Source organism: Eptatretus burgeri, chromosome 2 (assembly GCF_056783735.1).
Source record: "Eptatretus burgeri isolate ZD-2024b chromosome 2, Ebu_testis_v1, whole genome shotgun sequence".
NCBI classification, from domain to species: Eukaryota; Metazoa; Chordata; class Myxini; order Myxiniformes; family Myxinidae; genus Eptatretus; species Eptatretus burgeri.
In genome coordinates, this window is record NC_140962.1 from 2194907 (window position 1) to 2216266 (window position 21360).

The 21360-nt window shown below is 44.5% G+C and overlaps 1 protein-coding gene across 1 annotated transcript in view; it reads left to right on the plus strand.

The window, feature by feature from the left end:
- DUS1L (dihydrouridine synthase 1 like) overlaps window positions 1-21360 on the plus strand; it is a 48449-nt gene extending 27089 nt beyond the window's left edge. Inside the window, exons 4-11 of the mRNA XM_085860546.1 lie at window positions 6170-6282; window positions 6420-6502; window positions 6749-6852; window positions 6950-7094; window positions 15890-15986; window positions 16078-16145; window positions 16263-16403; window positions 21107-21360. Of these exons, the coding sequence (XP_085716672.1) occupies window positions 6170-6282; window positions 6420-6502; window positions 6749-6852; window positions 6950-7094; window positions 15890-15986; window positions 16078-16145; window positions 16263-16398 (746 nt within the window). The 3' untranslated portion in view covers window positions 16399-16403; window positions 21107-21360. The remainder of the gene's footprint in view (window positions 1-6169; window positions 6283-6419; window positions 6503-6748; window positions 6853-6949; window positions 7095-15889; window positions 15987-16077; window positions 16146-16262; window positions 16404-21106) is intronic.

Genomic DNA, 21360 nt, shown 5'->3' on the forward strand with positions numbered 1-21360 from the left:
TTGTCCTGCTACTGGTTGCTGCTTTTGATGGAAGATGGTGCTCCGTCATATTTGTCTCCTGTGTATGGAGGTGAGAGAGGGTATAAGTCTGTGAATGTAGAGATTCTATTGGTGAGTTATTTTTGGACTGAGCTTCTCATGAGCTTTGGAAAATGGATTTTGGAATTGAGAAGTTGGGCGATTATAGCATTAGCTGTAACGTTCCACACTTGAGATGGTATTGAGAAGCCTTTGCCTCCCCCAAGAGTACGTAGCAGCTTCCATACTTTTCACCGAGAATGTGTGAAGTTGAGGCTCTCTACCATATTATATATGTAATATATGATATTAGTAGATATATGTATGGGGAAGTGCACAACACTCGGATTTTTGATATGACCCCTGGGGGCCGGGCCAGAGGGGGTGGGGTCATGGGGGCTGATTTTTATTATTCCAGCGCTTTCGAAGAAAAGCGGGAATATTGTGATTGTCTCCGCCGTCCGTCCGTCCATCTGTCTTACCCTGTAATTCCTCCTACACCGTTTGAAATAGGAACTTGAAACTTTGGGACATAGTAGATATATGTATGGGGAAGTGCACAACACTTTCGGATTTTTTACATGACCCCTGGGGGCCAGGCCAGAGGGGTTGGGGTCATGGGGGTCGATGAAAAAAAAAAATTGTCATAGCTTTTTAAATCAAACATATTCATGAGTTATACATTTTAATAACATTTTTTTTTTTAAACGCATGATGATCAGAGGGTGCTTGTGGGGTAGGGGGTGCTTAGGCCTAAGTCACATTTGCCCTACGGCGAGGATACGGCGGCCGTACGCCCTCTGAATTGACAGAAACGTGCGGCGGCTGCAGAGTTTCTGCGGTGGCCTCACGGTGGCCCTACGCCGTTTGGCGATATTTTACAGGTCGTAAGGTCGCCGTGGAATTATAACACGGAGTTATAAGTTTTTTTTCATTTCTACGTTCGCCGTAGCAATTCGACAAGCCGAAAAAAAACAAAAAACACATTAACCCATTCGTTACCGTCCGTCTGGCCGCACGTTCGCCTTAGCGCCCCCTGCGGTCGCCTTGCGGGCACCTTGAGTCGACGTTGCATCTGCCTTGAAAATTCTATGGCCGCCGCAGGGCCCCCTTAAGGTCACCGTGCAACATCAAATCAAAGACCGTCCGGCAACCCCACGTTTTCGGTCTCCACAATTTCTAAGACCTAAGGCCTAAGTCAAATTTGCTCTACGGCGAGGATACGGCGGCCGTACGCCCTCTGAATTGACAGAAACGTGCGGCGGCCGCAGATTTTGTGAGGTGGCCTCAGGCTGGCCCTACGCCGTATGGCTATATTTTACAGGCTGTAAGGTCGCCATGGAATTACAACACGGAGTTATAACCTTTTTCATTGCTACGTTCACCGTAGCAATTCGACAAGCTGAAAAAAAAAAAAACTGGTTAAAAAAAAACTAATAATAATTAACCCATTCTTTACCGTCCGTCTGGCCGCACGCTCGCCTTAGGGCCCCCTGCGGTCGCCTTGCGGGCACCTTGAGGCTACCTTGCGTCTGCCTTGAAAATTCTATGGCCGCCGCAGGGCCCCCTTAAGGTCACCGTGCGGCATCAAATCAAGGACCGTACGGCAACCCCACGTTTTCGGTCTCCACAATTTCTAAGACCTAAGGCCTAAGTCACATTTGCTCTACAGCGAGGATACGGTGGCCGTACGCACTCTGAATTGACAGAAATGTGCGGCGGCCGCAGAGTTTCTGAGGTGGACTCAGGGTGGCCCTACGCCGTATGGCTATATTTTACAGGCCGTAAGGTCGCCGTGGAATTGTAACGCGGAGTTATAACTTTTTTCATTTCTCCGTTCACCGTAGCAATTCGACAAGCCGGAAAAAAAAAAAAAAAAACTGGTAAAAAAAAAAATATATATATATATATTAACCCATTCGTTACCGTCCGTCTGGCCGCACGGTCGCCTTACGGGCACCTTGCGTCTGCCTTGAAAATTATATGGCCGCCGCAGGAACGCCCTAAGGTCACCGTGCGACATCAAATCAAAGACCGTACGGCAACCCCACGTTTTCGGTCTCCACAATTTATAAATACGCCGTGCGGCGACCCGAAAAATAAAAACATATGTGACTGCTACATTGTGTGACCGTGGAAATACTGCGGCCGCCGTATAATTGCTAGTGGTCGTAGATTTTGGAGACCCCACGGCCGCCGTGGCAAATGTGACCAAGGCCTTAGCGGATAGGGGGTCAAAATAGCTCCTCCTACACCGTTTGAAATAGGAACTTGAAACTTTGGGACATAGTAGATATATGTATGGGGAAGTGCACAACACTGTTGGATTTTTGATATGACCCCTAGGGGCTGGGCCAGAGGGGGTGGGGTCATGGGGGCTTATTTTTTTTAAATGTATTTACCATTGTACATGGTAAATTCTTTAATAAAGAACTTACTTATGTGGCCCCCATGAGTGACAAACAGTCACGGGTTTTACTGTATTTATCTAATTGATTATGAATAATTCTAATGAAGATTATACACAGTTCATTCCTATGATTAATTTGATGCACAGTTCTGTATTGCTGGACAGTGTTAAATTAATGTTTCATGAAATGTTGACATGCTTGCAATGATTTCTGATTTAGTAAACATAGTAAGTCTTTGGTCATAAAGCACATCAAATAGAAAAGAATAGTCAATCCATTTTGCAAGATAAAATTTCACCTCGCGTTAATGGGACAAAGCAGTGCGCGCAGGAATATACGATGGTGTGCCATCGACAACGTCGTTCTAGTTATTTTTATTTTTATTTTCTTAAAGTCTTTTATGTTCAATTTTTTTTTATCCCCGCCGCGTGGCGGAAGGGGAATATTGTTATCTCCCGGGTCGTCCGTCCGGCTGTCCGTCCGTCCGGCTGGCTGGGCGTCAACATTTATAGCTGTGAGTGTGATAACTCATAAACTGTTCACCATATCGATTTGAAATTTGGATCACACAAATACCACCTGAAAAGGAAGAACCCGATTGATTTTGGGCGTGGCCGGCTCCAAGATGGCCGACTGGGGCGGCGTCAACATTTATAGCTGCGAGTGTGATAACTCATAAACTGTTCGCCATATCGATTTGAAATTTGGGTCACATGTACCACCTGAAAAGGAAGAACCCTATTGATTTTGGGCGTGGCCGGATCCAAGATGGCCGACTTGGGCGGTCGTCCGGCTGGCTGGCTGGGCGTCAACATTTATGGCGTCAACATTTATAGCTGTGAGTGCGATAACTCATAAACTGTTCGCCATATCGATTTGAAATTTGGGTCACACATGTACCACCTGAAAAGGAAGAACCCTATTGATTTTGGGCGTGGCCAGATCTAATATGGCCGACTGGGGCAGCCATCTTGAAAAAAAATTTTTTCGCCATATCGATTTGAAATTCGGGTCACACATGTACCACCTGAAAAGGAAGAACCCCATTGATTTTGGGTGTGGCCGGATCCAAGATGGCCGACTGGGGTGGCCATCTTGAAAAAAATGTTTTTTCGCCATATCGATTTGAAATTTGGGTCACACATGTACCACCAGAAAAGGAAGAACCCTATTGATTTTGGGCGTGGCCGGATCCAAAATGGCCGACTGGGGTGGCCATCTTAAAAAAAAAAGTTTTTTGTAATAAATGGAAAACCGCTTATCTGATTTTAATTATTTTTTAATGGCGGGGGATTCCCCATCTCTGATGGTATATTTTGTTTTACAATGAACTGATGATTTTGTATGCTTGCTTTATTATATATGAGCAAATGCAACCCCTCGCTTCGCTGAGGGAGATATTAAGGGGGGGGAGGGAGAGGGGACAGAAGAGGATGGGGGGGAGGACTCGGAGAGGACAGGACAGGGGGAGAGAGGATAAAGTGGGGGGGGAGCACAGGGAGAAGAGAGGAGATGACATGACTGGGGGAGGGGGGAGAGGATGCTTGGAAGGGGGAAATTGTGAGGAAACGGTGTTGGGGAGGTGGGGTGACGCCCCACCAAATGTTGCTATACATTGCAGGAGGGAGGAGTGTGATGAGACAGAGACAAAGATAGAGACAGGCAAGCTGTCTGGGGCTCAGCGGTGATCCTGAAGAGAGCCCTCAGCACAAAACTTTGAGAACAAAAACTTCACAGCTTGGTCCATGAATCGTGACCCCAAACTGAAATATAGGTGGATACTTTGAACCCACCCTTGGAGGACTCCATTCCACATTCTGAAACCCCATATGTAGATACCAATCCACACACACACACACACACACACACACACACACACACACACACACACACACACACACACACACACACACACACACACACACACACACACACACACACACACACACACACACACTGTGAGACCTGGGGCGTGAGCATTTAAAACCCACGTTTTCTTCCTGGCAAAGGTATGCATGCATGCTCGTACATGCAGCGACCTTTGCACCCCACATGTCGGCTCACTCCGAATCTGATTTGTACATGCTAGTCCCCTCAACAGAGAGAGAAGGGTGGGTTGTTGGGGAAGGGGTGGGAGAGAGAGATAGATATAGAGGGAGTGAGTGAGAGAGTGAGAAGTCGGGGGTGAGGGAAGGAGAGGGGTGAAGGAAGGAGATGGGTGAGGGATTCCACCAGATGTGATGCGAAGTTTATCGTCCATCCGAGAGGCGGTACACACATTGATGAATCGCCCTTTCTGTGAAACACCGGGATGATAGTTTATAGCTGGGGCAGGATTTGAACCCAGGCTACATAGAGCAAGCATGCATACCTCTGAGATTTCCTGCCATGAAATGGCGATTCATTATTTCATAACTGAAAACATTTTTTTACTCGTTGTGATCATTTATTTTACCTTCTTACCTCCTGTATGGAACCATGGTATGGTCATTGAAATGCAAATGTGTGCCAAGCGGCTTCACCAAGCAAAACGGTTAAAGAAACTTTAAAAAACGAAACATTTAAGTTTATTTGTGTTTATCTTTGCCGAAGTGACGGGTCGTACAATGGAAGATTGTACAAAAAGGGGAAACGTCGTGGAAAATATAATTTCACATTTTCAGCGAGCCAGCCACCACCTGTTGCACCGCAGAACAACGCGTGACTAAGAACTCATGAACTTTGTTTTGAACTCTGCTCAAATCGATCGTAAGTTCATTTCAAAAAAATATATTTCCATAACTCGGTAATTATTAAAGCTCGGATCTCCAAATTTGGTACCATTCACTGCAAATGATACAAATGCTAGCTGTTAAAATTTGAGCGTAATAACATGTCTGAATTTGAATCCAGACATGGTACCCTGAACTTTGTTCAAGTCGATCGACGTACAGTATCCAGTGAGTGCGAATATTGTCGAGCACTCGCTAAGTGGTTTAAGCACTTGAACGAAGCAGTCGATATGAAACGGCTCCCTTGGCACGCGATTAGCAATCACCGACCGTCATATTAAACGTACACCTCCCAGAGATGCCCAAAATGTCAAATATGTCTGAATTAGACAAATAAACACTATTGTATCAGTCAGAACTGCTTGTAAGTTTGATTCTGGAACTCAATTTTGTAATTGTCCTTAGTTTAAGAGATTCTCTTGGTTATTCATGTGCAGAAATGAAATAAAGCCACGAATGCTGACTTCTCCAGATGTTTATAAGGATTGCAAAATACCCAGCGATTTGTAGCTATGATGAACATGCATTCGATAATATGAGTGAGGAAAGTGAGGAAAAAAAATTATCGTTAAGAAATTGTTGCGGCCTGTTCCAAGTCAAGGCAAGGCATGGTTGAGTTGACCAAAAAACATGGCAGCTTCAGACCCCAGCGAGCTCACCTCGGATACTCCTCAAGATCCCAGAGAGAGCAGTGACCGAGGACGTGCCTGATGAAGGACATGATTGAATAAGGCTGTGAATTATGTTCAAAAGGGGTGTTTCAATAAACTCAAACACCCAATTTTCACTCTTGCACTTCCTTGGATCTTTCTTAGTGTGTATGCAAAGTTTCATGGTTTTGGAGTTATGGAGGAGACACACACACACACACACACACACACACACACATTGATTAGTATAGATGTTACCGATTTGTTGATTAAGAAAGGGTAAATCGATGTTTTATTTATTTTTATTGTGTGTGTACAGTGTCACTTGCTGCAAATGAGCTCGAAGTACCTGTGAGTTGTAAAGTGCGCATCTTCTCAGATATACGTCGCACTGTCGAATATGCGTGCATGCTCGAAAAAGCCGGATGTAAGGTACAAATCCCGACACAATGGCCATTGTGCTAAAATGCTTTGACTTTAAACCTGCCTCCCACCCCCTCCTCAAAGCACTCTATTTATGTTTGTTTTGTTGTTGTTTCCCCCCCCCCCCCCCTTTCGCTATCTTGCAGCTCCTTGTAGTGCATGGACGGACGAGGGAACAGAAAGGTCATGAAATGGGCCTTGCGAGTTGGAAGCACATCTCAGCAGTGAGGTCTTGCTCAGCCATTCTTTCTTGTTCACCTTCAACTTGCTCACTCATTCTGTTGCTTGCTTCATTATTTCCCCCATTGCAAACTTGTCCTGTTTGTCGATTCAAACATTTTGCCTCGGTTGCTATTTTTATTCCTTTGTTCTTACAGCCTGTTTGATGAATAGGTTGACTTTCTGGATTTCACACATGCTGCTTTGTTATTCCAGTTCGACCTTCTTTTTGTCTCTCGATCCCTCTCGTATGTAGACAAGCAGTATCAATCCCAGTGGTTGCCAATGGAAACGTGCAGAGCCTCGCAGATGCCGAACGTTGTTTAAGAGAAACTGGAGCCCACGGTGTCATGTCTGCAGGTAAACAGGTCCAGGTATCCTGCCCCCATTTCCATATTCAATTGCAGGTTCATCTCAAACTTGTTTTCTTGTTTTTGTTGCTGTCCTGTGTGTGAAGATGGGCACCTTCATAATCCGGCGATCTTTGAAGGTCGGTCGCCCCCTGTTTGGGAAATCAGCACTGAATACCTGGAATTAGCACAGCAGCACTCTGTCGGATGCTCCAGTGTCCGTGCACATCTGTTCCGCCTCTGGCACAAGTCGTACGTGGAATGTATTTTTTACTCTCTTCATTCTTTACTTTATGTTGTCTTTTTCTCAAAGACTGGGGTATTACTGGGGATTGTTTGTTTATTTATTTATTTATTTATTGACATTGTCCTGCTGCAATTGGTCATTTCTCGTGACATACTGACAGTTTTACACTGAGTAAGTTTGTGATGTGCATCATGTATACACCATTGGATGTGTCGAAGTGATGAAGCGACGGCGGTCAGGATAACCGGAACACCTTCCTCTTCAAGGATGTTCATTGGGGTTTTTCTTTTTAAAACTGCTCCACTTCACAATTTTTAAAAAAATGTTTTCACCACTGATTGTTGTATTAAATAGTTTATCCTTATTTCCATATCCATTGAACATTCAACGTTCCTTTTTCACATTATTAGGTTTCCTGGATGGTTCTCCCACATACATTCCCCCCCCCCCCCAAATGGCAAGTTTGTGTAAATTCTCTTTAATACTGGAACTTTTGTAAAATAAGAGGTGTTTTACCTGGTGCTGTTCCCGAACTCGGCGAGTTGCCATTCCGGGTCGAGCCGGATTTGCTTGTCAACTCGGAAAATAACTCGGATATTTTCCTGTCACATGAAATGTAGTAATTTCAGTATTTCGCAAGTGTGTGCGGTGGAAATGTGTGTTCGTGTTTGAATTGGATGTGCTATGGAATGGTCATGTTGCTTCCTTGTGAGTTTCAAAGGACAATGTTACCACAAATCAGGCACTGCAACTGTTGCTTGTCTCGCTCTGAATTAGTCATGAGCACAGGTCTCACGGCATGGCTACTTCTGGGTGAACTCTGATCGGCTGTGGCTGTGGTTGTTGTTGTTGTTTGTGTGCTCCTTCTGTGTCCTAAAGGGTTCCTACTTTGGTAGAATAATGCTTCCGTTGAAACTGCTGTGTCAAGAACCCATGAGCTCTCATTCTTCTTCAAACTCGGAAAGAAGCTTTCCAATCAAGTGAATCGATTACTATCTTCTCAAAAGCACCATTTTTATCTCACCTGGACTTTAGTCTGATGAGCTTATGCAATCAAGCAGTGTCCGTAGGTGAGTCAGTCAGTCAGTCAATCAGTGAGTGAGTCGGTCCGTAAACACTTTAGTCATTATCGCTTGAACCAAACACGTGATTTTGATGAAACTTGGCCACAAGCTTCATATCTGATTCCTAACGAAGGTTTGTTGACTGCATCACAATCTGTGCTCATTAAAGGGGTTTACACGGGGGGTGGGAGGGTGGGGGATTTACCCCCAAAAATATGTATTTGCTCTCTTTTCTGAAACTACACACACGATTTGGATCAAACTTGACCACAACCTTCATCACCCGTGATGTACCAAAGCTTGTTCATGGCATTGAAAAAACTCATGGTCTCAGGGGATCTGCAGGTGGGTTTGAGTGACTGTTGCTCCTGATCCAGGTGAGCATCAGGATGTATGGTCCTATTTTTATTTTTCTGCAACAACAGAAACTTTTTCGAACGAAGCACGATGTAGAGACTCTGCTCCTTTTATTCCATAGATTATAGGATGAAAGGAATGGAAAGAAAATTTGCACTATTAAGCATCTAATTCATCGTCATCATCTCCTGCATTAGAACATTGTTCTATTAATTTACATAAGCTTTATGATTAATTTACTTCCCCCATATGATTAATTCCCCCATGTGATTAATTCCCAAATTCCTTTATGAAATTCCCCCATATGATTAATTTACATTTGCTTTCTGCAATGCAAGTTTCTCAGACGTCCGAGCCGATCGGGGACCAAATATTTTTCGGCAAATATTTTTATTTGCCGAAATAAAATATTTTTTATTTCGGCAAATATTTTTCCGAAATTGCCGAGCCGAATCTGAACCAAATTTTTGCTGCGGAGTCACGGCACTATTTTCACGGTTCGACAAACCTGGCAAGCCTTTATGGTGTGTTTATTCAGTACACACCATACGAATTCTGTCTAAAAAGTAACGGGACTGACCACAGAAATTTTATTCCAAAAAATATACTGAAATCGCAGCTTGTCCCCTTCAAAATAGTTTCCATCCAGTCTCACACACTTGTCCATCCTCTTCTTCCATGCTTTGATGCACCCCCAGAAGGCTTCTTCTGGAATCCTCCGGAATTCCGTCGTCACGGCCCTTTTGATGGCCTCCAGATCAGTAAATCGAGTCCCCTTGATCACCCCCTTGAGCTTGGGGAATAAGAAAAAATCACAAGGGGGCAAGTCTGCGAATACGGGGGTTGCTCCAGAGTTAGCACGTTCCTCTCCGCCAGAGACTGTTGGATACTCAGGGCACTGTGAGCAGGGGCGTTGTCATGGTGGAGCACCCAGGCGTTGTTCTCCCACAGATCCCTCCTCTTATCCTGGATTGATATTGTTGTGGTTTCGCCGGTGCATCGCCACGAGCACGACCACCAGATGGAACAGTGGAGTCATCTCGGCTCGATCGCCCGGAATCCAGTCGTAGCTTCCGGACAACTCCGGAACCCTGCTACGGGTGCCTAAACGCACAATAAACTGTCAATATTCTTTCCGCGCGGTACATGGTCAATCGCCGAATCTCGATATACCTAATTATCCGCGCAGACAAATACCGAGAATTTATACCTCGACGGAACTCGTACGGAAGCGAGCCGCTTAAGCGCGCTCGTTCCGCGTGCGTTGCCGAGCGGTTTTATCGCCGAGTTCCGTCGGCCCGATTATCTTGTTACCCCGGCAATGGTCAGCTAATCCCTCACACGCACGACACAACCAGTCAATGGCAGAAATGGACACGACAAGCTGAGTACATTCAACAACAGGATATTTATTACAAGCAATGGGGCAATTGCTAGAGAGCACGTAAGGGAAGATTTAAACCGATTATTAGAAGACGCGTATGTACAGCACGGCACTTATGCAATTCACTACTTGCCAGACTGGCGCCACAAACAGACACATGCACACCCAGACAGAATGATTGGACCCTGAGGGTCTCTATTGTGGCTGTCCAGCCGAGGAGGACAGTCCGGCTGTGAGCCAGAGGCGGCAGGTTACCTGGCGGCGAACGCGCAGCTGGACGTCCCCTTCTCTTGGGACTCCGGGTGGCGTCGTCGAACCAGCCAGGCGGAGCCTCCAGCAACGACAAGAAAAGCTCAGTAGCCGGGACGAGGTCGATGATAGCGAGAAGATTTCCAAAGTGGGAGCCGGGTCGAGGTTGATTCCCAGAGCAGAGAGAGAGAAAACCTCTCAGCAACCAATCTTTGTAGGCCCCTCCCCCGTCAAACGACCTTCTGCACATGCGCCCTCGTCATCCCTCCCATTGGACAGGAAGCATCGGGCGACTCCTTGTCCGCTCCCCATTGGACAGGCACGTGGTGGGCGGGGCGCTCCCATCCCTCTGGGTGGAATCTCCAGCAGGGGCGTTTGGTGGCTCCGCCTACTGCTTCACCTCAGACCGCGTGCTCAATGGCGATTCTCTTGGATCGGAGGCGGAGCATGGAAGACGCCTGCTCTCTACCGATTGGCCACGGAGGGACGCCATGCCTATGCTAGACTCCGCCCACGCACGCGCGTGCCTGCTGGCTGGCATGCACGAAGAATGCCGCGAGCGTCATGGTGTCAGGATGGACGTGGAGATGGCGTTGTTGTCGTTGATGTTATTGTTGGTGGGATATTCTAATAACAATCGTAGCGCATTCACATACTAATTACCCATTAGACTGGGGAAAGGGCTATCCATAAAACACTTACTTATCGAGATAACTAATCTATAGGACCTGAATATCTGTGTGCTCATGGCTTCCAGATTCGCAACAATATCATAAGGTGCCGGAGGATCTCCTTGTACACATATTGATTCACTCTTTGACCCTGTGGTAGAAACTCGAAGTGGACGATGCCCTTGATGTCAAAAAACGCGATGAGCATCACCTTGACCTTCGACTTCAACATCCTTACTTCCTTTGGTCTTGGTGATGCCGGACTTTTCCACTGATGACTCTGCCGTATGGTATCCAAGATGGTCTGGATCGTCCTCGAGGCGATCGATAATGTCTTGACAGACAGTGACTCTTTGCTGTTTCTTGTCCTCGGACAACAACTTGGGGACCATCTTTGTGCACACCTTGCGCATTTCGAGATTTTCAGTGATGATGCGCTAGACAGTGTCCTTGTTGATGGAAAGTTCCTCAGCAATCATCCGCACCGTGAGTCGACGATCTGCCCACACCATCTGCTTCACATGCTCGATGTTGTCCGCCGTTCTGCTCGTTGAAGGTCTTCCAGACCATGGATCGTCTTCAACCTCCTCCCGTCCCTCTTTGAACCTCTTGTGCCATTCAAATGCACGTGTACATGACATCGTTTCTTCCCCCGTCGACTTGCTGCAGCATTGCGAAGGATTCAGAAGGTGTTTTGCCAAGCCTGGCAATAAACTTCAGATTGGCTCTCTGCTCACGACTCGTAGTGTGACGACTCAGATTAGACAACGTGTAAAGCACGACCTGTAAAAAAATCACACACTGAGCGCAGTCAACCATCACCAATCGTATATATTGCTGGAATGTTGCGAAAGACTGACGCAACCCGTTCATTCGAGTTGTGCAAGTGGAGTACACAGCAGGCTCAGTCCCGTTACTTTTTAGACAGACCTCGTATCTCTGACACAAACATACTTGCACCATTGTTACATCGTCTTTATCAACCATTTTGTTAAGTGGTTCATTGGCATTCTGTGCATGACTTAATGATATTTACGATTTTATCATGTTAAAGCTGGAGATGCTCATAAATTGAGAGTAAGCGAAAATGTGACAAGTTAAAATGTGAGTTTTATTTTATAGCTGAAAGAAAGGAAAAAAAAAAAGTGTTTTCATTCATTTCTCGAGGCACCCGCGTATGGTCAGGTCAGGTATGGGAGCATGTGTCAGAACAGCGCGTCGCTGCGTCCACTTTCCGCCGGTACTCCAGGGGCCTCCGTCTGGCCATCCCCCAGGCAGATGCCAGGCCCATCCCCATCTCCTTGAGATACTGGTTAACCTGCTGCAACCACGAGGAACGTGGTCGGCCCATTGGCCTCCTCCACTCACGAGACTCCCTCGCTGAGAGAATCTGGTGAGCAGGATCAGCGTCAGGAAAACAAGCCACATGTCCATACAGCCGCAACTGACGCTCACGGACTATGCAGGTAACAAATCTCATCCGAGTCTCTCTCAGCAACCGCTCGTTGGACATCTAGAAATTACACGGGAGTTCTCTCAATAGTTTGTGGAGAGAGAATATGAAAGAGAAAGTTTGTGAAGGAGGGAAAGAAAAGCCATTCACCTTTTGCCTTCTACCGTTACGCATTGGCGTATTCGAGTATTTCGTTGTGCTTTTCCTGTTAATAAACTCTGAAAGTTTGGACCATTACTCGACTGACTTCTGGTTGTACATCAATCGATTGAAGAACCTTGTGTGTTTTGGGGGTTTTTTGAGGACCATTATCGATAATAATATAATACCATTCTTTTCTTGCCGTAAATCTTCGTAGGGTTGCCGAGGAAGTTTCATTGGCAAGGAGTACAATTCCAGACGGGTCGCCACTCCGATGCAGGTTACCCCAAATGGTTGAAACCCAAGTACACTGGTACTCATTTCGCCCACCTCGGAAGGATGACAGGCTGAGTCAACCCCACCTGGTGTTAATTCAACGGTTAAAAAACAGGGTGCTCAAACTCAGGATCTTAAAGTCCAAAGCCAGCCACCTTAACCACTAAGCCAACACCAGGCTTGAGGACCATTATTAGCAATCTTGAATTTAACAAGGTTATTTCGATTTGTTGGCATAATGATTTGAGCATCTGCTCCGAGTAGGATGTCGGTCATTCAATTGCTGAGCGAGTCGGTCGTATTAACGACGCTAATAATGGTCAAACCAAATAAGTCCCACCAAATAACGTGCTGCTTCCTTGCTTGATTGTCAGCATTTTAAAAGGATAGAGCATTGGCAAACAACCATAGATTGACAACCATTGCGCAGACTTGATGGGCCATTTGATCGCCTCCTGTGTTGAAGTTCCTTGGAAGGGAACCCATTTTGTATTGTATAAATTGCACAAAAAATTTATGAAAATCAAATATTTGAATGATATGCAACCTCTCTGATAAATTGTTGCTGTATGATAACCTCTGCCACCGAAGGTGAAGGAGGTTATGTTTTCCTTTCTGTCTTTGTTTGTTTGACTGTGTGCAGAATATCTCAAATAGTTGTGGATGCATCCAGATGAAATTTTGTGCACAGGTTGGGTGTGACAAGGACAAACTGATTAGACTTTGGTGAAGATCCGGATCTGGATCAGACTACTCCAAATTTTTTTTAGTGATTCTTCACCATTGAGAGATCGGGCCAAAGATGATATATAGCACGATATCTCAAAAAAGTTGTGGACGGATTCGGACGAAACTTGTTGGACATGTTCGGTGTGTATCAAGGAAGAATTGATTCAATTTTGATGAAGATCCGGATTTGATATATTTTTTTAGTGATTCTTCACCGTTCAGCGATTGGGCGAAACTAATATGTAGCATAACATTTCAAAAAGTTGTGGAGGGATTCAGACCAAATTTGGTGTGTGTGTGTGTGTGTGTGTGTGTGTGTGTGTGTGTGTGTGTGTGTGTGTGTGTGTGTGTGTGTGTGTGTGTGTGTGTGTGTGTGTGTGTGTGTGTGACGAATTGATTCGATTTTGGTGAAAATCCGGATCTGGATACGAGAATTATTTAATTCTTTAAGTGATTCTTCACCATTGAGAGAAAGGGCCAAAAACGATATCGTACTGTATAGCACGGTATTTCAAAAATGTATTGGGCCCGATATGTTCTCGTGGATCAGGCATTACGTGGCGGAGGTATATGCTCCCAAGTGCCCTTCTAGTTGTATACAGCATTTTATTTTTTTCTAGGATGAAAGTATATCCAGTGTTTGTGCAAGTTGCAGGTTGTAATTCAAGTTGATGGATGAAATCATCAGTATGTTGATTGAGGTCTGCTAACCACCGTGGTAAGCAAGGAAATTCTGATGCTTCAGCATTCATCAAAGCAAAAGAGTAAGAATGGTTAATGCCTGAAAAATCATCAGGTTCTCCTTCCTTCCGATGGTGGTTAGCCGACCTCAGTGTTCTTTTGATTTCATCCATTGTTATGCTTCCGCACCAAGGGTGCCGGAGGCATTATGTTTCTGGGTTGTCCGTCCGTCCGGATTTTCGTTTCTGCGATAACTCAAGAAGCGAATTGTAGAAGTTCATCAAACTTGGTAAAAAAGGTAAAGTAAGACAGGGCAATGAAATGATTAGATTTTGGGCCAGATGTGATAAAGGTCAAGGGTCAAAGGTCAAGGTCAAACTCTGAAATTTTACTGTTTACGCCCTAACTCAAATATTGGACAGAATTTCATCAAACTTGGTACAAAGGCAAAAGTTAGACAGGGCAATTAATTGATGAGATTTTGGGCCAGATATGATAAAGGTCAAGGGTCAAATATGTCAATACTTAAGTGTTTGTGCGGGAGAGCGGAGGCATACCCATCGACTGCGCGCAGTCGAATTACTCGTTTGTTTTTTATTTTTATAAACAATAATATGTCAACAGATGAGCCAAATATTGCAGTGATTTGGAATCTTCTCGTGGTTTTCTCAGTGTTTGAACCACAAACTTGAGAATAATTATAAATTTCCTTCCTTGCTGCAGGAATCCTTGCAGCATCACTTCTACAGGGTGTTCCAGATGACGTGCCATGAGTTTGCACATTATCATGAACCATCTTTTGATGACAAACTGGCATCGAGATACCGAGGAAAGTCTTGTTAAGTTTTGTTTCATGTTAAATTTTATGTCCATGATGGGTAATCTATCTTTAGATAGAAAATTATGGTGAACCACAGGCCTTCTGCAGCAGAAAACCAAACTTGAGTAGTTGATTGAGACAATGTCGGTCATGCGACAGCACAGAGGAAGTTCAGAAAGGAGTTCAATGTCCCATGCACCCCAAACAGTAAGTCCATTCATCGGTTTTGTGTGTGTGTGTGCGTGTGTTTTAAAATCGAACATCATCACCTGATAACTCTGCGCCCCAATGAAACGGTGCAAGATGGTCATCATCGTGAGATTGCTTCCCTGAGAAGCAACTTTACAAGATGGCCCTCATGATTGTCGATTATCTGAAAACGGTGATCTCGGATTGCACACACCGCTTCAGTCGAGACCCTTTGGGGAAACGTTATTGACAAGGTGGATACGGATGCACGCTGTGCTTAATCAGAATGTCGGTCATATTAAACACATCCTTCCATGAACAATAGCTTCATCGACTCTTCTGTATCGTGGTAATAGTTGTGTTGGTGTTATCAATGTATGTGTGAACTCGTCGCGTGTCGACTGGAACACAGTCAATAGATATCCTCCTGAATGATTTGCTGTCATTATTTAGTTTCAATTCATTTTTGGAAATATTCATTAACTGAAGAAAAATTCAGTCCTCGACATGCTCTTGGCGATGAGCCATTGTATCATTCTTCCACCCGCTGTTGAAGGTGGAATAAAATGAGCATTACCGCCAGTTGTATACATGCTTCTACCAGTGTTTGAACAAACATGATGCATGTCAAAAAGTAGTCAGCTGACAATTGCAGGGTGTGTGTGCGTGCTTGCGTGCGTGTGTGCGTGCGCGCGCATGCGTGTTTAACTTGCAAGTGTTTCGGTAACTTCTGCATATTGTACGAGCTTGTTTGCATTTAACACGTATGCTGTTTCTTCTGCACAGACTCCCACTGAATCCAGATCTGCGTGAGGAGCTGGCCACAGCACGAAGTGTAACAGATATGGCTGATATTGATGCTCGTCTTGCAGCACGTTGCCAGGTCCTCTTTCCCCCCCCCCCCCCCACAGTCCGATTTAATGCTTCGACTTGACCGAGCTTCAACCTTTAATAACATTCGACTTTTATTCTAGTTGGAGGCTAAGTCCAGGGGCAATGCGAATCCTCATCACTGGCTATGTCAACCACACTTCCGCAACCAGTAAGCAAAATAACAATGCAAATTTTAACTGGATCCGAACAGTAATATTGCAACAGCAGTGTAAGCTATATTGATTTGTTAACTACATATCTGCTTGAAATCATGTTCCTTCTCAAGGATCCATAACACAGAGGAGGTACACTTGAACTTTGATCATCAAGGGCAGAGTGATGAGGGAAAAGAAAGTGTGAATATGCTGAAGGTGATGAGTAATCAGAAGCTTCCACAATCTGAAAAATTGATTCAAGTGTAAGCGAGGTAAGAGCAGTTACTCTGAAGTTGTTATCTTTATCATAATAAACCCTTTACTTCCACGTTAACAAGTTTTTCTGGTTCGCCTGACTTTGCATGTGGATTTGCTTCTTTCCGCTTGGAGGAAGCCACCTACAAAGAGAACCATGGAAAATATTGCCGTGGAAGTTGAAGATTGTATTGGTTTTGAGCATGCGTGATCCGCTTCCCACATGAATCAGAAAGTTGTTCTTCTTGTTTGTTTTTCTGAGGAATCGTCTGTTCTGGATGTTGTGGGTTAGTGAATTACCACTGAAAGTGGACATTTGGTCGTGATTTTCCCCACTGGTTACCCTCGCCGAAGGAGAGGGTCCGTCTGTTTGGGTCCGTCTGTTTGGGTCCGTCTGTTTGTCTGCATTTGGGTCCGTCTGTTTGTCTGCACAGAACTTTTGTGTTTTTCTCTGCAACCGCTTGTCAGATTGAGACAATTGTCACCATTGGTGCGACTACTCATGTAGAATGTTTTAATGATAATTATGATGTCATAGGTCACATGATGTGGCAGCCATGTTGGAAAAACAGAAAAACTTTGGACCTCTATCTCTAAAACTGCACCAAGGGAAAAAATTGAAACTTGGCAAATGGCAAGTACTCCTCATGAAGAACGAGTGTGGTTTTTATTATTTTTTTATGATGTCATTGGTGCCTTCATTATGACATCATAATTGCAGTTATGGAACGCTACATCTGATCAGTGTGAACATTTTTGAGTCACCTTGGGCGCTCCTTTCTTTCTTTCTTTCCTGCCTTGCCTTTCTTTCTTTCCTGCCTTTCTTTCCTGCCTTTCCTGCCTTTCCTTCTTTCTTTCCTGCTCCTTTCTTGCTTTCATTCTTTCTTTCCTGCTCTTTCTTTCTTTCTTTCCTGCTCTTTCTTTCTTTCTTTCCTGCTCTTTCTTTCTTTCTTTCCTGCTCCTTTCTTGCTTTCATTCTTTCTTTCCTGCCTTTCCTTTCTTGCTTTCTTTTTTTCTTTCCTGCCTTTCCTTTCTTTCTTTCCTTTCTTTCCTTTCTTTCTTTCCTGCTCTTTCTTTCCTTTCTTTCTCTCCTGCCTTTCCTTTCTTTCTCTCCTGCCTTTCCTTTCTTTCTCTCCTGCCTTTCCTTTCTTTCTCTCCTGCCTTTCCTTTCTTTCTCTCCTGCCTTTCCCTTCTTTCTCTCCTGCCTTTCCCTTCTTTCACTCCTGCCTTTCCCTTCTTTCTCTCCTGCCTTTCCCTTCTTTCTCTCCTGCCTTTCCCTTCTTTCTCTCCTGCCTTTCCCTTCTTTCTCTCCTGCCTTTCCTTTCTTTCTCTCCTGCCTTTCCTTTCTTTCTCTCCTGCCTTTCCTTTCTTTCTCTCCTGCCTTTCCTTTCTTTCTCTCCTGCCTTTCCTTTCTTTCTCTCCTGCCTTTCCTTTCTTTCTCTCCTGCCTTTCCTTTCTTTCTCTCCTGCCTTTCCTTTCTCTCTCTCGTGCCTTTCCTTTCTTTCTCTCCTGCCTTTCCTTTTTTTTTCTACTGCCTTTCCTTTCTTTCTCTCCTGCCTTTCCTTTCTTTCTCTCCTGCCTTTCCTTTCTTTCTCTCCTGCCTTTCCTTTCTTTCTCTCCTGCCTTTCCTTTCTTTCTCTCCTGCCTTTCCTTTCTTTCACTCCTGCCTTTCCCTTCTTTCTCTCCTGCCTTTCCCTTCTTTCTCTCCTGCCTTTCCTTTCTTTCTCTCCTGCCTTTCCTTTCTTTCTCTCCTGCCTTTCCTTTCTTTCTCTCCTGCCTTTCCTTTCTTTCTCTCCTGCCTTTCCTTTCTTTCTCTCCTGCCTTTCCTTTCTTTCTCTCCTGCCTTTCCTTTCTTTCTCTCCTGCCTTTCCTTTCTTTCTCTCCTGCCTTTCTTTTCTTTCTCTCCTGCCTTTCTTTTCTTTCTCTCCTGCCTTTCTTTTCTTTCTCTCCTGCCTTTCCTTTCTTTCTCTCCTGCCTTTCTTTTCTTTCTTTCCTGCCTTTCCTTTCTTTCTTTCCTGCTCTTTCTTTCTCTCTTTCCTTTCTTTCTTTCCTTTCTTTCCTTTCTTTCTTTCCTTTCTTTCTTTCCTGCTCTTTCTTTCCTGCCTTTCCTTTCTTTCTCTCCTGCCTTTCCTTTCTTTCTCTCCTGCCTTTCCTTTCTTTCTCTCCTGCCTTTCCTTTCTTTCTCTCCTGCCTTTCCTTTCTTTCTCTCCTGCCTTTCCCTTCTTTCTCTCCTGCCTTTCCCTTCTTTCACTCCTGCCTTTCCCTTCTTTCTCTCCTGCCTTTCCCTTCTTTCTCTCCTGCCTTTCCTTTCTTTCTCTCCTGCCTTTCCTTTCTTTCTCTCCTGCCTTTCCTTTCTTTCTCTCCTGCCTTTCCTTTCTTTCTCTCCTGCCTTTCCTTTCTTTCTCTCCTGCCTTTCCTTTCTTTCTCTCCTGCCTTTCCTTTCTTTCTCTCCTGCCTTTCTTTTCTTTCTCTCCTGCCTTTCCTTTCTTTCTCTCCTGCCTTTCCTTTCTTTCTCTCCTGCCTTTCCTTTCTTTCTCTCCTGCCTTTCCTTTCTTTCTCTCCTGCCTTTCCTTTCTTTCTCTCCTGCCTTTCCTTTCTTTCTCTCCTGCCTTTCCTTTCTTTCTCTCCTGCCTTTCCTTTCTTTCTCTCCTGCCTTTCCTTTCTTTCTCTCCTGCCTTTCCTTTCTTTCTCTCCTGCCTTTCCTTTCTTTCTCTCCTGCCTTTCCTTTCTTTCTCTCCTGCCTTTCCTTTCTTTCTCTCCTGCCTTTCCTTTCTTTCTCTCCTGCCTTTCCTTTCTTTCTCTCCTGCCTTTCCTTTCTTTCTCTCCTGCCTTTCCTTTCTTTCTCTCCTGCCTTTCCTTTCTTTCTCTTCTGCCTTTCCTTTCTTTCACTCCTGCCTTTCCCTTCTTTCTCTCCTGCCTTTCCCTTCTTTCTCTCCTGCCTTTCCTTTCTTTCTCTCCTGCCTTTCCTTTCTTTCTCTCCTGCCTTTCCTTTCTTTCTCTCCTGCCTTTCCTTTCTTTCTCTCCTGCCTTTCCTTTCTTACTCTCCTGCCTTTCCTTTCTTCTTCTCCTGCCTTTCCCTTCTTTCTCTCCTGCCTTTCCCTTCTTTCTCTCCTGCCTTTCCCTTCTTTCTCTCCTGCCTTTCCTTTCTTTCTCTCCTGCCTTTCCTTTCTTTCTCTCCTGCCTTTCCTTTCTTTCTCTCCTGCCTTTCCTTTCTTTCTCTCCTGCCTTTCCTTTCTTTCTCTCCTGCCTTTCCTTTCTTTCTCTCCTGCCTTTCCTTTCTTTCTCTCCTGCCTTTCCTTTCTTTCTCTCCTGCCTTTCCTTTCTTTCTCTCCTGCCTTTCCTTTCTTTCTCTCCTGCCTTTCCTTTCTTTCTCTCCTGCCTTTCCTTTCTTTCTCTCCTGCCTTTCCTTTCTTTCTCTCCTGCCTTTCTTTTCTTTCTCTCCTGCCTTTCCTTTCTTTCTCTCCTGCCTTTCTTTTCTTTCTTTCCTGCCTTTCCTTTCTTTCTTTCCTGCTCTTTCTTTCTCTCCTGCCTTTCTTTTCTTTCTTTCCTGCCTTTCCTTTCTTTCTTTCCTGCTCTTTCTTTCTCTCTTTCCTTTCTTTCTTTCCTGCCTTGCCTTTCTTTCTTTCCTGCCTTTCTTTCCTGCCTTTCCTGCCTTTCCTTCTTTCTTTCCTGCTCTTTCTTTCTTTCTTTCCTGCTCCTTTCTTGCTTTCATTCTTTCTTTCCTGCCTTTCCTTTCTTGCTTTCCTTTTTTCTTTCCTGCCTTTCCTTTCTTTCTTTCCTGCTCTTTCTTTCCTTTCTTTCTCTCCTGCCTTTCCTTTCTTTCTCTCCTGCCTTTCCTTTCTTTCTCTCCTGCCTTTCCTTTCTTTCTCTTCTGCCTTTCCTTTCTTTCTCTCCTGCCTTTCCTTTCTTTCTCTCCTGCCTTTCCCTTCTTTCTCTCCTGCCTTTCCCTTCTTTCTTTCCTGCCTTTCCTCTCTTTCCCCTCTACTCCTCTCTCTTTCCTGCCTTTCCTTTCTTTCCCCTCTTCCTCCTTTTTATTTCGTTCGCTTTCTCTCCTCCAAATATGTATATGACAAACTGTCCTCATTCCAGCTGGCTTGGTGTCAGCCCTTACACCATCATGCAATGCATTGCAGTGAAGGCCTTTTGTGACATTTCACACCTCACCCAATCTGTTGGATTCCCAGTCCATATTTCTCCTCATTGTTGCCACTCTTTACTTTGGTATGATAATGTCCAACTTTCCCTCAAACCTTTTTTATTTTTCCACATTTCACTTTTTCTGTGGCATGACACCAGTTTTTAACACTTGTACAAACTCAATTATTTAGAAATTTGTTTTACCATCTGAATCACATTTTTTTTTTTTCTGTGGTCAGTTTTGGTGGTGGGCATATTTAAACTTTGTTGCATAAATCTTATGATCAGGGAGCAGACGTGGATGTCACCAAAACTCCAAAATTGACTTTTAACAGTTCTTGGGCTATCATAGAGGTTCCAAACCCAGTTTTATACCTCTGGTTCCAACCCCAATGCTGGCCTGAAGTGGCCACCCAAGGCCATCAGACAAGCACTTACTTTAGCCTTACTCTGTTGCGCATAATAATGATTGAAGCAATGACATTTTAAACAGCTTTGATGCAGCTGTTACTCATTCATGAAGTTCTTGATTGTCCAATTCTGAATTGGGTCATCTGCAACTTTCTATCTTTCTTTCCCCCAGGTAATGGAGATTCTTCCATACTTCGACAAACATCTGCAAGCAGAGGATGGAGCAATTGAGGAAGAAACTGACTACTTTATAAGAATTGAGGAAAATATTACAAGATCCAATTAGCTGTCATGATTTTCTTCCTTGGGGTTAAATAGTTATTTATTTTTGCATAGGTTTTGCCATTGCAAGCGATGAAACGTACTTTGGCCCTCAGACTGTAATTGTATTACATTCGGTTAATTAATTCTGGTCAGTGCAGGTGG